The sequence below is a fragment of the Bombyx mandarina genome, chromosome 24 (assembly GCF_030267445.1).
Source record: "Bombyx mandarina strain Sakado chromosome 24, ASM3026744v2".
Taxonomy (NCBI): domain Eukaryota; kingdom Metazoa; phylum Arthropoda; class Insecta; order Lepidoptera; family Bombycidae; genus Bombyx; species Bombyx mandarina.
Window position 1 is genome coordinate 5,894,984 of NC_143230.1, and position 17,660 is coordinate 5,912,643.

Consider the following 17,660-nt stretch of genomic DNA (forward strand, 5'->3'; position numbering starts at 1 on the left):
CCGTAAAATTGCTTTTCTTGATCTTTTTTTTATTGCTTAGATGGGTTTTTTTTTTATTGCCCTTGTAGACAGACGAGCATACGGCCCACCTGATGGTGAGTGGTTACCGTCGCCCATGGACTTCAGCAATGCCAGGGGCAGAGCCAAGCCGCTGCCTACCGCTTAATACTCTCCACGAGCCTCTTTTAAAGAAGGACATGTCATAGCGTTCGGGAAACACCGTGGAGGGGAGCTCATTCCATAGCCGGATGGTACGTGGCAAAAAAGACCTCTGGAAACGCACTGTTGATGACCGCAGTGGCTCCAGGTAGTATGGATGAACTCTACTCCGGTGGCGGGCGGTGCGATGGTAAAAACGAGATGCCGGTATCATCTCGAACAATTCCTCAGAGCACTCCCCATGGAACATTCGGTACAAAATACAGAGGGAACCGAAGTCCCTCCGCAGACCCAAAGGTTCCAAACGATCCGCGAGAATGGGATTATCGACGATCCGAACGGCCCTCCTCTGTATGGAGTCAAATGGAAGAAGCTGGTATTTGGGAGCCCCGGCCCAGAGATGGGAGCAGTACTCCACGCGAGGCCGGACTTGTGCTTTATAAAGCAAAAGTCTTTGTCCAGGCGTGAAATACCACTTCGCTCTGTTGAGGACTCCCAGCATTTTGGACGCCAACTTGGCTTTGCCTTCCAAATGACTCCGAAATTGGACATCACTCGAAATATCGGCCCCAAGTATCCCGATACTCGCGGAAGGTTGCAGGGATACTCCTTGGAATTGCGGCGCCATGACAAAGGGGTCCTTCTTCGCAGTGAACGCGCAAACTTGTGTCTTCAACGGGTTGAATTGAACTAAGTTCGATTCACCCCACTCGGAGACTCGCCCCAGAGAGTTCTCCACTTCAGACACAAGTTTTGATCGTCTCTCTTGCACCACGCTCCGAGAAAGACTCTGATAGCCGATATATCGCGCATCCCCCGTGCTGTCATCCGCATAGCAATGCATGCCATCAATATACAGCATGTCATTGATATACAGGATGAAAAGCGTGGGGGAGAGCACCGAGCCTTGTGGAACGCCAGCATTAATGGTCATGGTATCAAAACAATCACTGTCTAGAACGATCGTGATGCTCCGTCCATCCAGAAAGCTAGCGATCCACTTGCAGAGACCCTCGGGGATTCCGTAAGATGGTAGCTTCGACAGAAGCGCCCTATGCCAGACCCTGTCGAAGGCCTTCGCGATATCAAGACTCACAGCAAGAGCCTCGCCCTTGCTCTCCAAGGCTTCAGCCCACCTGTGAGTAAGGTATACAAGAAGATCGCCAGCTGAACGACCGTGACGGAAACCGTACAGTCGGTCACTGATCAGCTGGCGATCTTCAAGATACTTCAGGAGTTGTGTGTTTATTATTCGCTCCATCACCTTGGAAAGCAAGGAAGTTATCGCGATAGGCCTATAGCTCGATGGGTCCGACCGGTCACCCTTCTTGGGGATAGGGTGGACGTGGGCGGTCTTCCATGAAGACGGAACCCTGTTTGTGCAATAAGAGAGGCGATACAAACGCGTTAGCGCAGGCGTCAGCTCAGGGGCGCACTTTTTCAGAACCACTGCGGGGATGCCGGGGTGGACGAACTTACAGCCCACCTGTGTTAAGTGGTTACTGGAGCCCATAGACATCTACAACGTAAATGCGCCACCCACCTTGAGATAACGTGAACAAGTCAATCGTGAACATTTTTTGAGTACATATTTCATTAGAAAAATTGGTACCCGCGAGATTCCAAAACCGGTGGATCGCTCAACAGGAATGCACCGGACGACTTATCCTTTAGGCCACGACGCGGCGACGACTGTAACTGTTGATACCTCTAATACCCGACGTTGGCAAAGTTGTACTTAAATAATAATATGTATAAATAACAAAACCCAGAAAAAAAAGGATGCGTGTACTTATGTACGCACGTAAGATAATTTTTTTTTTAGTATTTATTAATAAATATTTAACGTTAATAATTTAATAATATTTACTATGAATTATATTAAATAATAATTTTGTCATTTATATTACTAAAAAATGAATGCTAATAACACTTTTTTTACGAGTTGACATGCGCGAAAGTTCACCTGCGGCTATATTCAGACTCGCCAAGTTACGTCGTGTCGGTCGTGTTGTAATGAGCGATTTAGTGGGCAACTTAATTTCTGTTAATTTTGTGTCACGGTGCGCGCGCATCGTAAAATTTCACATTCATCAATTTTTCATAACGCGCCTTAAGAAGTATAACTTCAAAACAAAGAAAGCCCAGATTCCGTGAAACGTCAAAAGGCTTCTGATAAAAGCGGAAAGTAATGGATTGATTAATAATGAAATCAACAAAAACTCTTAATTCATGGTTACATTAACATTATTCGCCTGAAGTGACGCATTTTTCGCTCGCGTTTCTGAGGAGTGGCTGTCATTTCAGTATTAATATAATTTAGTATTGTATTTACGTTATAATGTAATTTAAAATAAGTATATTTGCGTGAGCTTATTATTTTGATTGTGGAAAGCGAGTCAGTATATCATACAAAATTTTAACAAAGAAGAAAAACGGTTTTCAACCAAAAGAAAAAATGACGTATCATCAATACAATCGGAGTCAATAAAATATGCATTATGAAGGACAACTCCAAAATCACAGCTCAGGTTTTGATAAAGTTTTAATGGGACCACACCGGAAGCATCAGCTTTCAGATATAAAAAAATAATCGTCAAAATCGGTTCACCTAGAAAAAAGTTCTGAGGTAACAAACACGTCAATGTAGTCTTTTATAGACTAAAAGAGACTGTTTAATTTTATAAACTGACTAGCGACCCGCCCTCGCTTCGCTTCGGAAACATTAAAACACACATGAAACAAAAAAAAAAAAAAAAGTAGCCTATGTTCATCAGAGCAATATCGGCTTCTAATGGAAAAATAATTTTTCAAATCGGTCCAGTAGTTTCGGAGCCTATTCGAAACAAACAAACAAACAAACAAATCTTTCCTCTTTATAATATTATTAGTATAGATAGAATACATGTCTTCAAAGTATAAAACTCAGTTTCTTCAAAAAAATTGTTAAGCTACTTCAGTTCTAAAGGTGCGATAGTATAATGGTATTGTTTTAACATCTATTTACTATCGATAAGGCCTCGTTCTCTTTCTCTCACTATCTCTATTTCGCTCGCTCGCACCCCAACCTAACTCTAAACGATGACGTAATTACGTATATTCCTCTTTTTCTTTTATTTACCAAGTAACCCGCCCACAAGCATGTAACACCCCTATTCATGTTTTTATGAAAGTTAAAATTGATGCCTTCAGCTCTAACATTAGGAGCAGGCTTAGGGACCCCGGTAACCGTACTCGTCGAACTCGACAAAGAGGTCGACCTGCAACCTAACCCATGCATCAGCCCGCTGAGTTTCTGGCCGGATCTTCTCAGCGGGATCGCGATTCCGATCCGGTATTATATTCATTTGCGAAGCAGTTGCTCTTGAGTTGTTAGGTTTCCTTCGGAGGCGCTCGGGCAGTTGTTAGCAAATCCCACCCCTCCTGGTTGAGCTTTTGCTCGCCCACCTGTCCTGGTGAAACTGGAACGGCTCGTGGACATCAGCAATACAGATGGCAGCCCTAAGTCGCTGTCTGGTTTTGGGTGCTCTCCGCAAACCTCGTATGAAGAAAGACGTGTAAATCGTAGTTATGGCAATTAAAAAATATATATTTCGATCGAAAATATATCTCAGATTTTGAATTGTCAATACATATAAGAGTGATAAAGTAAAATTCGCGGAACACATCAAGATTACAAGCGAGATTACTATGCGCCTTTCATGAGTTTGCCAATTGGATTATAAATTGTAATCCGTTTAGGTACATTGCAAACGTGACGTAGTGAGTACAGTCAACAAGACAGGCACCTAAAAATTGTGTTAACAATAGACCTGTTTAAGTAGGTCTGTATGCAAGCATTTTTTTAAATTCAATTATTTAAAGCTGAGTGGATGTAAACAAGCATGCAAGGTAATTGACCAGTGTTGTACCAATGCAATGAGACTTCTACTTAATTAGAGTAAGTAACAGTTTTTCCTATGTCTATGGGTTGCCTTAGGCTTTACTATATGCGGTAAGGCACTAGAAACATCTCTGGGCCCGCGGTCTGCTACTAACATCTGCAGATTGTAAGTCCTACATACCCCGCGCGCCGCCCCAGGCGCGGGGACCCCGTAGGAGGTTCGGCACCGGGCCCGAAAAAAAAGGCTTTATCACTAAGGAGTTAAAGTATGAAATTGCCGTTTTATTGTAACTAGAGGTCCCGCAGTAGTCGAAATTCGACTATAATTAATTGGAATTGTAAGTTTGTACACTATTATGATTGTATTTTATACTTCTATAATCACAAATTTCGCCAAGTCTACACTATAAAAAATAATAACAAAGACAAACAATATTTAATCTCAATTTGACAACAGACGTCAAGAACAAAAGTTTGACAATAAATAGTATGCATGCGTGTGTGCGTCAAATACATGTTATGTAGTGTGTGTAATGTTTTCTTTATTGATTTAATGTATCTTTTATGCATTACTTTAAAAAAATATTAGCATTGTGCACTTCTTCTCTATATTCTCTATAAGTGTGGAAAATTTCATACTCCTCCGTTCGCGCAATTTTCGTAAAAAGGGATACGAAATTTTTGCATCACGTTTTAATATATAGATTAGTTCTTCGAATTGATATAGAACCTTCATGTTTTGAGATTTTTGAATGAAACTTTTTTCAAATGGTACCTACCTACCTATGAGGTTCTTCTTTTAAAAAATTTGCAACATTCGATTATCGACTTTCAGTTGTTTTTTTGTTCAGCTTAGACAAGAAAGATGGATACTTCGAAAATTCGAGTGATTTTTGAATACCAGTTCTGACGCGGAACTAACACTGCAGAAACAGCTCGCAATATCAATGTTGTGTTTGGAAAGGGGACTGCTAATGAACGCACCGTGCGATTTTGGCTTTCGTGATGGAAATTTTGATTTAAAAAACGAACCACGTCGGCATTTTCATACTTTAATCCCTAATATTATATTGAATCAATCTAAATAAATATGAATAAAAGTAAGTATGTATAAATGCTTTGATACTATAAGAAATAACCAGTAACCAATATGAACCACATCACTAGCTTACTCTCATGCTTGTTTTCTTCGAAGATAGTTTTAGCTATATGCTTTGTCACGAAAAAGTTTTGTGATATTTGTACGGATGTACCTAGCAAGTGGACCGTGCGGTCTAAATTTCAATTTTTTTTCGGGATTCCCATATCAATTTTCCCGTATACCAGGCGATTTTTCAGTTTCCCCATTAATAGGTATACTGTTCTCAAATTACATAATAATATTATGTTTAACAATAAACGGAATGATTAAACTAATACAGTTAGTGGTGGTAGGACCTCTTGTGAGTCCGCGCGGGTAGGTACCACCGCCCTGCCTATTTCTGCCGTGAAGCAGTAATGCGTTTCGGTTTGAAGGGCGGGGTAGCCGTTGTAACTATACTGAGATCTTAGAACTTATATCTCAACGTGGGTGGCGCATTTACGTTGTAGATGTCCATGGGCTCCAGTAACCACTTAACACCAGGTGGCCTGTAAGCTCGTCCACCCATCTAAGCAATAAAATAAAAAAGTTAATTTTTATATTTAAAAACGAATTTAACTTCATTACATTTCATAGATTAAAGTTCAACAATTTTTTATCTACAACACCTACTTTATGGTTACCGAAGAGTTTATGCCTCAAATATATTAAGTGTATAATCTATGGTTTATGCGAAGGATCCTGAGTTGTGTGGAGTATTAATTTCTATAGAGAAGTACCTTTTTTTTTTTTTTTTTTTTCGGGTGTAGGGCCGGACCTCCTACGAGGTCCCCGTGCAAAAGGGGCGCGCACGGTATGTGAGACTCTACGATCTGTTGTGAGCAGACCGCGGGCCCAAGGATTTTAGGGCCCACCCACTAAACGACTCCTCTGCACTCTTATACCCGACGTCCGATCCCCTCCGAGGTCAGAACCCGGATGAGGTAGGGGGGCTACCGCGGTCAACACTACAACCAGACGGCGCGGCTCACCCCAAGGACGCCCAGCCGACTGAGCCTTCGAGGCGAATCGAAGGCTCTGAAACGTCGGCCGTCTCGGTACGGCAGCCCGTCGGGCCGCCCGGACGGTGCCGCTGGTGTCCCGGAATACCCCGCTGGACCAGAACCAGCCTGCCGGGTCGGGACGCGATACACCGTCGACCGGTCGCTCTATTTACTTCACGGCAGCGCGCTAGAGTGATAGAGATGTACCTGCCAGTTTAAAGCAAAAGTAGATAACGCGAATGAAAATAATAAACTCGTAATTTGAATCACAAATGGCGAATTTGTAAAGCAAGCGCGTCACAAGTGTCCTCAGAGTGCGTAGACCTGTGCGTCTCTGATTTTAATTAATTTAAAAAGATGACTTCTTGTGATGTGATTCATCTTAATATGCCTTTCGCGGTATGTAAATAGCAAACAAAGGGAAATCATATATTTCATTTATTTTATTTTCGAATACCTTAAATGTATATTTAAATTTACAAAAATCATAATTTCACATTTATAATAACTTGTAGGAGTGTATGTACTTAAGTTATCACCACAGCCGGTTTTGATTTCATACATACTTAAAGTTTATATAATTCATAACAAACTTTTAAAAGTTTAAGAGAGTCTGCATAGTTATTTATCTATTTACCATTTACTGCTTGCTTGGTATATTTAAAAATTTAAACGAATCAGAAAGATAATAAAGGATATGTACATATTTACAAAAAATACTTTTGACACTAAATTTTGTTTTTATCACGTGTTATTCGCTCACTCATTTATTTCATGGTCATTCAATGAAAACAGATGTTGAATGAAAAGTTAACTCGCCACCAATTTGTAAGCACTTAAAAGTGCTAAAAAACTATTTTAAGCAGTTATTTTTTCGAAAAGTAGCATACATTACTGAACTCGTAACTGTAATGAAATAAAAGTAACTACTCACCGAAACTTCCCACACACCGCTTCTCTATGAGAGCAGATGGAATGAATCACAGGAATGAATTGTAGTGACAAAGGAGCGCTGAGTGAGATTGTTTTGATGATCAGAACCCTGAATAATTTCGTTCAGAAATTCCAACATAAAGTATTTTAAATTTGTTTTTTTTTTAAAACCCTATGATAGAACGTCTCTTTGAGATTACGTTTCTTATTGACAATAAATGAAATTATCTTTTTCGAGTAAGATATTTTTTTGTGTGATGTATTTAAATAGTTTGGTCGAGGGGTATGTATAGGAGACCATTTGCTACTTGTTGATTTCATTCGTTCATGACTGTCAAATTTATCACTTGACACTTCTGAATTGAATAACTAACCGTACCTCAAATATATTAAGTGTATAATCTATGAACCGTACTGTCAAAACCGGAATGGTTGATGTTTCTGGTAACGCTAAACTCACGTGTTTTTATTTTTAGAGATTAAAATAAATTAATTGAATATGAAAGTATTATCAGAAGATCGTACAAGAATATTATTCGAGAAGCTAACCAAATAGTGAGTATTTCTGAATATACTTACTAGAAATTTGGGCTACACAGCCACATTGTATTTCTAAAACAACATATTTCTAACCACAATTTATATTTATTTCTCGCATCGCTGGTCATGATTCCGATCTGATGGAAGATTCAGCAAAGCATTGTTCTTGCTGGGGCTAGAGTTGACAATTTTTTTGGGTTGAGCCTGTGAGCTCACCCACCCATTCACATGTAGTTGGAATAGCCCAGTGGTCTACCAACGATTAGGTAAAGAATAAAAATAAAAAATATTAATAGTAATAAATATGGAGTATTTATTAGTTCTATAATTAATAAATAATAAACTACTTATTTATTATCAATTACCAAAATAAAGAGTACATACTTACTGAGTGTAAGGTGATTTTTGAGCCAGTAGAGGTAGGCACCTCCACCTCCACCTCCTGGCTATTATGATGCAAAGCAGCTATGCGTTCCATCAGTATACTAAATAATTGGAACTCAAGTCTCAAGGTGGGTTGCAGATTCACATGTCTATGGGCTTACCACTGAAACCCTAGTGAGTTCTTGTTTACTCATTTAAGTAAATAGAAAAATAAAGACATATACAAAGCCACATGTCAAAGTTGACATTTTCTTTTATTACATTTATGTCATACTTTATCTTCACACCTTCGTACCTTAATATGTAAGAAAGTTTTTTTTCTTAATTATCTTGTAGTTTACTGAATAGTCTAATTTGTTTAAGCTTTTTTTTTTTTTTTCTTAGATGGGTGGACGAGCTCACAGCCCACCTGGTGTTAAGTGGTTACTGGAGCCCATAGACATCTACAACGTAAATGCGCCACCCACCTTGAGATATAAGTTCTAAGGTCTCAGTATAGTTACAACGGCTACCCCACCCTTCAAATCGAAACGCATTACTGCTTCACTGCAGAAATAGGCAGGGTGGTGGTACCCACCCGCGTGGACTCACAAGAGGTCCTACCACCAGTGGTTACCGTGGAAGTAAATCGTGAACATTTGTTAAGTACGTATTTCATTCAAAAAATTGGTACCCGCCTGAGGGATTCGAACACCGGTGCATCACAACAACGAATGCACCGAACGCCTTATCCTTTAGGCCACGACGACGACAAGCCGTCGTCGCGCACGTAGTATACTAGTTTCAACACACTACTGTATTGTTTTGAAAGAATTTGGTTGAAAAATCCTCCATGTTGCTGTGTATATAGGGTATATCGATAATACAACTTAACAATGAAAAAGGTTCAAAATAATTCTTTGATTTTAATTTAAACATTTGATTTCAGCATTGGAGTAAATGTTAAGTTACTAATAGACAGACCTGATGGCACATATTGCTTCAGAGAGAAGAAAGACAGAGTTTATTACATATCAGAGAAACTACTGCATCTAGCACAGACAGTGAAGCCAGACAACTTAGTATCTGCGGGGACATGCTTCGGAAAGTTCACAAAGACAAATAAATTTAGGTTGCACATTACAGCTTTGACTTACATATCACCCTATGCACCGTTCAAAGTGTGGGTGAAGCCATCTGCGGAACAACAGTTCTTGTATGGACACCACATCATCAAAAGTGGTTAGTGTTATAAGTATTCTTCATAAGGGCTACGATAACATAGATTAAACCTTCAACAGTGCAGTAACCGGATTGTGGAGGGACCAACTGTCATTTTAATTGTTTTAATTATGCAACTAACATGCTCCTTGTGTACTTAGAAATAGTTTTAAAAATGCAGTGTATTTTTTTTTTTTTTATTGCTTAGATGGGTGGACGAGCTCACAGCCCACCTGGTGTTAAGTGGTTACTGGAGCCCATAGACATCTACAACGTAAATGCGCCACCCACCTTGAGATATAAGTTCTAAGGTCTCAGTATAGTTACATTATTATTATATATTATTAGTGAGGGTACTTGTTCTCCTTTTAATAAAAGGATTGCTAAGCGCGGGTTGCATAAAGACAGAAACACAATGAACTGATTTGTTACCGAACACATGTGCTTAAGTTCATTATAAAATAATAAGGTATATATTTTACATAACCTAATAACTTAATTTTTTGTAGTAAAAAATATAAGAAAAAATGGACAATCAATTGAAACTTTTTTAGGACTAGGCTGGTTGAGATTACTTTATTTCACGCTAAACAACACAATAGGCATTTTCCTTGACAGAGATAGCATCAATAAAAAATATTGCTGTTACTAAATCTTACATTGAGGAAATGGATAACTGATCCATCAACAAACCAAGCAAACTAAAAATCTGGACGACGGATTATTACCAATAGAGGCGGGGCTAAGGGGATACCGAAGTTCATAGACATGGGTTACGATCTTCAAACTGGAACGCATAATTGCATTGCGGCAGATATAGCCAGTCTGGTGATACCTATCTTTGCTAGTTTATAATATGCTATACCACCGATATCAAGTTTTGCAATTGCCGTGTGGTTTTCTAATATTCAGAAAACCTTACTGCCCTCCCATTCTCTTGTGTAGCCCTTAGTTATCATTTATGATTCATAGCAAGAGATCAGAGTGAGATGGCAGATAACACATTATTATCGACCAGAAGTGAGGTAGTTAACAAAAAGAAATAAATAATACAGAACTGGCCTAATTATGTTTCACTGAATTAACAAAACTTCTAACAAAATGATTTCAATTTACTATTAACGAAAACTGTTAAAATTACACAAGTCCCAAACATGTTTCAACAAGAACCGCACACGCGAACGCCACGCACAAAAAAGAGGCAAAGGCGCAGCGAGGGATCGTTTTTATAGTTTTAGCGCTGGCTCTCGGTCGGGGGTTGCCTGGATTCGGTAACACGGCCGTTCCTGATGGCGAGGCGTCCTCGACCGCTTCATCTCTCAGCAGAAGCATATCTCTTCCAGCTACGTCAGAGCTTGCATCAACAAGGTCACCCTCTGTAACGTAACAAAAAAAAATTACACCCAGACCTTAATGCTCTAAAACTTTCTAAAATTTAGAATCCCTACTACAGACGCAAGCGTGCACTCTTACATCTGCAGCGAGGACGAGCCAAAAATAAACATTTGAAGTGAGAAGAATGGATATCGCACAACTGTCCCAAACTGCGCAATTTGAAACACCTGCACGATTCCTTTACTGAGTTAGCCCGTACAGGAAACGTCTAAAACAGTAGCGCGCTGTTGTCTGCAATATTCACCGATACAGATACTGAACATTACAGACACAACACAGCTAAACAGTAGGGACGCAAAATCCGGCCGAATCCGCATCTAACCATACTGCTCAAAAAATAAACGGGAAGTAAAGCACCGTCGTGCCCACCTCAACCTCAAAAATGGGAAGTAAAGCACCGTCGTGCCCACCTCAACCTCAAAAATGGGAAGTAAAGCACCGAAGTGCCCACCTCGACCTTCACATATTAATTTCGACGAAAAGGCTGCATGTCACCGGGGTCCACTCGTAAGGATGATGTGGAAGCAGGGCAGCCGTCCCAGCTCCAGTCTGCTCCCACGATGCGAGGCTGCACCACGTGTGGTGGGCGTCCCGCTCGACCGTCCTGATAGACAATCCGTTGGGTAGTCCGCAGCAGCAGGCCGCAGACTAAGCGACATCGCCCTCTGCGTCACTGCCAGTCGTACAACACCGTGCAGTCGGCGGCATGCGAGCAACACGTGCAGTATGCACGTCAGAAGTAGGTGAGCGCGCGCATGCAGCGGCACGCGAGCAACACGTGCAGTATGCACGTCTGAAGCAGGCGAGCGCGCGCAGGTAGCGGCACGCGAGCAGTGCGCGCAGCCAGCGGCACGCGAGCAGTGCGCGCAGTCTGCACGCCAGAAGTGGGAGAGCGCGCGCAGCCAGCGGCACGCGAGCAGTGCGCGCAGCCAGCGCTACGCGAGCAGTGCGCGCAGCCAGCGGCACGCGAGCAGTACGCGCAGCCAGCGGCACGTGAGCAGTGCGCGCAGCCAGCGGCACGCGAGCAGTGCGCGCAGTATGCGCGCCAGAAGTAGATGAGCGCGCGCAGCCAGCGGCACGCGATCAGTGCGCGCAGCCAGCGGCACGCGATCAGTGCGCGCAGCCAGCGGCACGCGATCAGTGCGCGCAGCCAGCGGCACGCGAGCAGTACGCGCAGTATGCACGTCTGAAGCAGATGAGCGCGCGCAGGTAGCGGCACGCGAGCAACACGTGCAGTCTGCACGGCTCTGCGCTCTCCTGCTGGAGCACGGCGCCGACTCGCTAGTGACCTCACACGTCGGCCACAACGCCCTGCGTCTGTGAACAAATCAGACAGAAGGCGCCTCCATTGTCAAAGTTTAGATAGCACCTGCAATGCTCCAATAATCCTGTTCGTCACGCCGTCCATCTGCTGACCAGCACTGCTACACACACCCGCCGATTTGCATGACGCTGTTCCAGGGTACTCAGGTGCACATGCGTCACCCCCTTCGACGGAAACCGTTGCTGCTGGTGGCAAAAATAACTGCGCGTGGCGTTCGGTACAAGAGTGCGACAGCGTATTGCGATTAGACGGTACCGGTAAAGTGGTCATTAATCTCACGATCTCACGAGTATAATTATGTTCTAAACAACGGTTCCACGGAACTATGCCAGGAGACATCCTGCGGCGTAGGTGTCTTGCTCTTCCTACACACAGCACGATCGCGACGATAATAATTGCAACAAACTCCTAAATCGAGAATTCGAGCGGTCATGACAGCGTCGATGAGAATGATCGCGCCTGTATTTTCTACATCGACGCCCCGTCACTTTTCAAAAGCACGTGGTTTTATCCCACTTCTGATATTATCGACCAGAAGTGAGGTAGTTAACAAAAAGAAATAAATAATACAGAACTGGCCTAATTATGTTTCACTGAATTAACAAAACTTCTAACAAAATGATTTCAATTTACTATTAACGAAAACTGTTAAAATTACACAAGTCCCAAACATGTTTCAACAAGAACCGCACACGCGAACGCCACGCACAAAAAAGAGGCAAAGGCGCAGCGAGGGATCGTTTTTATAGTTTTAGCGCTGGCTCTCGGTCGGGGGTTGCCTGGATTCGGTAACAACATATTAATAAACAATTCCTTATTAGATATATATGACATCATCATTTCTCAGAGAAAATGTCTAGATTTTTTTTATTGCTTAGATATGTGGACGAATTCACAGCCCACCTGGTGTTAAGTGGTTACTGGAGCCCATAGACATCTACGGCGTAAATGCCGCCACCCACCTTGAGATGAATTTTAAGGTTTCAGTATAGTTACAACGGCTGCCCCACCCTTCAAATTGAAACGCATTACTGCTTCACGTCAGAAATAGGCAGGGTGATGCGGACTCACAAGAGGTCCTATCACCAGTAATTACGCAAATTATAATTTTGCGCGTTTCATTTTTATTACACGATGTTATTCCTTCACCGTGGAAGTCAATCGTGAACATTTGTTGAGTACAGTCATATTTCATTAGAAAAATTGGTACCCGCTTGGGATTCGAACACCGGTGCATCGCTCAACACGTATGCACCGAACGACTTATCCTTTAGGCCACCACGACTTGGTGATATCGGTATCCATATTCTTCAATCAACAGGTAAAGGATATTCTTTTATTTCCAGGCTTAGGCAGAATAACAGAGAATACTCCGAAACATCAAGGTGTGGTGGTATTAACGATGTCAGATATCCCTATTGGTTTTGGCGTAGCTTCAAGAACGACGGCAGAGTGTCGACACGCTGATCCTTTGGCGACGATTGTCTTCCACCAGGCTGACGTAGGAGAATATATACGCTCTGAGGATACGCTTACGTAGTAAATAATGAAAAGGAATTGGGTTTTTGTTTTATTTACTACAAAAAATGTGACATATGTTTTGTCAGTTAGTTTTATTTATTATAAAGAATATTTCAACCCAGTCATGCTCAAATCTATTTCTAACTAGCTGACCCGGCAGACTTCGTAGTGCCTCAATCGAGAAATAAAAGACCTAAACTTTTGTATAAAATAAACTTATAACAAACAAAAGGAATCCGTCCGATGGGGGACACATCAGAGGAAAAACAAAATTGTTTTTTTATTTAATTTCGAGCGTTTTCATATTTATCTACCTTTTAAACCTTCCCTGGACTTCCACAAATAATTCTCTCGAGTTTTAGCGAAACTAACGAACAGTAATTCATTTTTATATATTATATAGATAGATTAGTGTGAAAAAGACCGATTGATATTAATCACGCGCCATATGTCGTTGTTAAGTGTTACACGACTATCTCTTGGGGTATAATTTTGAAAAACCCCGGTATGCCTACGTGTCGATAGTATTCTTGATATAAAGTAACTGCATGTCTGAAGTCTTATGTATTTATGAAATCGACTCCCTATATGTCATACTTTATCTTAAAATCCATAGTGGATGCCTAAAACAACGTAGATGGCGCCACTGTCAAATTTTCAAGTTTAACTTGCGCTGATATTGCATTTTCCTTCTTCGGTGTATTTATGATAATAATATGTACCTATTTCTTGTTAGGAGTGGGTGATATAAATCGTATATAGATTCAATATCTATATATCGCAGCAATATCGTTGAATCCGATATAGCCCCGCACGAAATCTATATATCGATATCAGCCGATACACGATATTGCTCGATGTGATGCGCATCGGCATATCGTACCGATTTGTGAATCGAAATCTATATTTCGATATCAGCCGATACACGATATTGCTCGATGTGATGCGCATCGGCATATCGTACCGATTCGTGAATATCAGCAATATTCGTTTGGTTCGTATCGAATCGGCCAGAGTGAGTGAGCGCACGATAGGGATATCATGTGATGAATGAAACAGAAACAGGCATTATCCATACAATTGTAAACCTTATATTGAAGTCCATAAATCTGTAGATTATTCTAAAGCCTAATTTACATTACGAAATTAGTGGCATGAAACTAATTTCGTGACATTAGTTTTACCAACAGTTTCACGTGTAATTTAATACTTTCGTAATGCATGCATTAATTTCATGCATGGAAATTAGTTTCGTGCCCTGCGCGATTTTTTGGTGAAATTAATGTCATGCAACTAATTTCATAGTGTAAACGCGACGTGAAACTAATGTCGCGAAAGGGCCTGCGCTGTGCGGACGTGTGTATTGTTAGTTCGGACGCGCTTCAAGCGTTGAAAATGGCAAACCAACGATGGAGTACAGATAAAAATATAGATCTTATTAATGAATATCAGCGACAACGGTGTCTCTGGGACCCGAAACACCTACAGTAAAAAAGCAAAATTATATTCACTCATTGATGTGCCTTTGGAAAACATACAGCATTGTATTATGAAGAAGCAGTGTGTACTTAGCTTAGATTCCTTGTCTATGTCCAACCATAGACCGTCAATTTAGTTCCATCTTTAGCCGCTAGGTGCTGCCAGCAAGTATAAAGGGAGCGCAGCCATCTTTGATCTTCATAGCGTTGTGTACTTTCGTACTGTGAAGTCGCAAGTCCACAAATATTTATTCGACTTCTTATTAATTGCAAAAAATATTTATTTTGTGTTTCTATGAGTGTTATTTTGCAATCATTACGAGTATTATTTACCAATCCTATCATCGGACGCCATGAATCACGCGTCATCTGTTGGAGGTGATGTTGAGTCAAGCTCCATAATTTCCGAGAGGGAAGATGTCCAGGCGAGACGCGATGGAGACGCCTCGCGTTCGAACAGCTCGTCAAGCGAAAAAGAACAAAAGGAGTCTCTGCGTAAGAAACGACGGGATTCAAAGGTAACGGTCGATCTTCGAATCGGCTCGTTATCCCACCAGGTCAGTGACGTTGTAAATCTAATAATGCATCAACTGTGTGTAACAATTGAATGTAACGAAAAATGTTGTAAACAAATTGATCTCGTCAATACGGAAATTTTGACAAAAACACAACAGATTTAAACTAATAATCTTTGTAACATAATTACTGAAAACTTTGACAAATCGTCTCCGTCGTACAAGTTACCCGTAAAAAGCGTTTTAAATTGTATACGGAAAAAAGGGCCGTATGTATAGAAATAACACGTCAAAGTTTAATTTCCGTGGTCTCTAACAAAGTATCCTGTTGCCAACGCACCACTCATTGAGGAATTTTTGTTTGATAATAGTAAATTGAAATCTATTCAGTCCCTCGGAGGGCTACAATCCTATTTGTCACGATCTCGTACAAAAGGTAAGCCAAACATTATAAACAATCATAGTCTGTAACATCTGGCACAATCCAGAGGGGGCAATTGAAGACACCGACGGGAGGCACTGAGTGCCACCAAAATTGTAATAATTTGTAAACCATGTATGGTTACCAAATACCGTAAAAAAAAAAAAAAAACAAAAAAAAAAAAAAAAAAAAACTACCTTTTTTCTGCGGAAGAAAAGCGACGGATCAATGCGTCCAATTTTGGATCTTCGAGAGTTGAACAAGGTCGTAAAGATAAAACACCTAACTGTTTTCGGACACCTAGGTACCAAACTTTCTCCACCCAGGGGACTGGATGATAGAATTGAACATTTCTCAGGAATATTTTTCTAGTATCAGTCGCAAAATTTCGTCGATACTTCTTGAGGATCAGTACCAAGGTACCAGTATCAGTACCTCCAGGAAGGAATCGGTACCTTCTTATGAGTTAGTATGAAATGACATGCCTACCCTTCGGTCTGGCTTCAGAGCCACACCTTTTTGCTTCTATAACATGCGGGTCGCAGAGACCTTGCGTGCAAAGGGAACTCGAGTGCTAGTGTCTACTAGACGACTTCCTTTTTGGTCGACCAAGACAAATCCAAGTTGAAACTTCAGGCTGCAGAAGCCGTGAAGCTTTTGGATTAACCTTTTTTGCTTCCATAACATGCTGGGTCGCAGAGACCTTGCGTGCAAAAGGAACTCGAGTGCTAGTCTACCTAGACGACTTCCTTTTGGTCGACCAAAATAAATCCAAGTTGAAACTTCAGGCTGCAGAAGCTGTGAAGGTTTTGGATTATCTGGGCTGGCATGTCAATTTCCATTATATAGGGTGCTCGGTCGCTCGGTCGCTCGGTCGCGGAGATATTGCGTGCAAAGTCGAGTGCTAGCTTACCTACACGACTTAATCTTGTTTCACCAAGACAAATAAACGTTTTTGTTCCCATAGCATGCTCGGTCGCGGAGACCTTGCGTACATAGGGAAGTCAAATGTTAACGTACCTACGCGACTTTCTCTTGGTCCTTGAAGACAAATACACCTTTTTGCTTCCACAGCATGCTCGGTCGCGGAGGCATTGCGTGCAAAATCGAAGTGCTAGCTTACTTACACGATATGATCTTGTTTCACCAAGACAAATAAACGTTTTTGCTCCCATAGCATGCTCGGTCGCGAAGACCTTACGTACATAGGGAAGTCAAATGTTAACCTACCTACACGACTTTTTCTTGGTCCATGAAGACAAATACACCTTTTTTGCTTGCATAGCATGCTCGGTCGCGGAAACATTGCGTGCAAAGGGATGTTGAGTGTTATCCCACCTACGCAAATCCCACCAGGTCCATCAAAAGAAGTCCAAGTTGAGTCTTCAGGCCACATAAGCTGTAAAGCTCTTGGATTATTTGGGCTGCCAAGTCAGCCTTACAAAAAATCAATTAGTACACTGGTTCAAGAGATGACATGTCTAGGGATTCGATGGAAAATTGCGAGAAACGAAGTGGCCACTCAACAACATCCTAGCTCAAACTCTGACGGAATTACATCAATCTATGCTAACTTGCAAATTTTCTTGCGAAGTTTCAAGAAAAGGGGTAAAAAACAGGCCATCCTGCATGTGTTAACAATTAAATGCAGTGCTGACGCGAAGCCACATGTTAGACATTGCCGATACACAAAACCAACCATTTCCTGGCAACGGAAGCTTCGGACATGTGTAGGGGTTACAAATGCAGTGCTGACGCGGAGCCACATGTCAAACATTGCCGA

The 17,660-nt window shown here is 41.5% G+C and overlaps 2 protein-coding genes across 3 annotated transcripts in view; one reads left to right on the plus strand and one right to left on the minus strand.

The window, feature by feature from the left end:
• CalpA (calpain A) overlaps positions 1-7,236 on the minus strand; it is an 84,505-nt gene extending 77,269 nt beyond the window's left edge. For both annotated transcript variants that reach the window (XM_028171818.2, XM_028171814.2), the window contains exon 1: positions 7,101-7,236. The gene's annotated coding sequence lies outside the window, so the exon portion shown is untranslated. The remainder of the gene's footprint in view (positions 1-7,100) is intronic.
• Positions 7,237-7,471: 235 nt separating this feature from the next.
• Positions 7,472-13,499, plus strand: LOC114241094 (60S ribosome subunit biogenesis protein NIP7 homolog). The gene is made up of 3 exons (XM_028171834.2): positions 7,472-7,654; positions 8,952-9,244; positions 13,289-13,499. Exons 1-3 carry the CDS (start codon positions 7,599-7,601, stop codon positions 13,480-13,482), a joined length of 543 nt encoding a protein of 180 aa, XP_028027635.1. The 5' UTR covers positions 7,472-7,598; the 3' UTR covers positions 13,483-13,499.
• Positions 13,500-17,660: the final 4,161 nt, after the last annotated feature.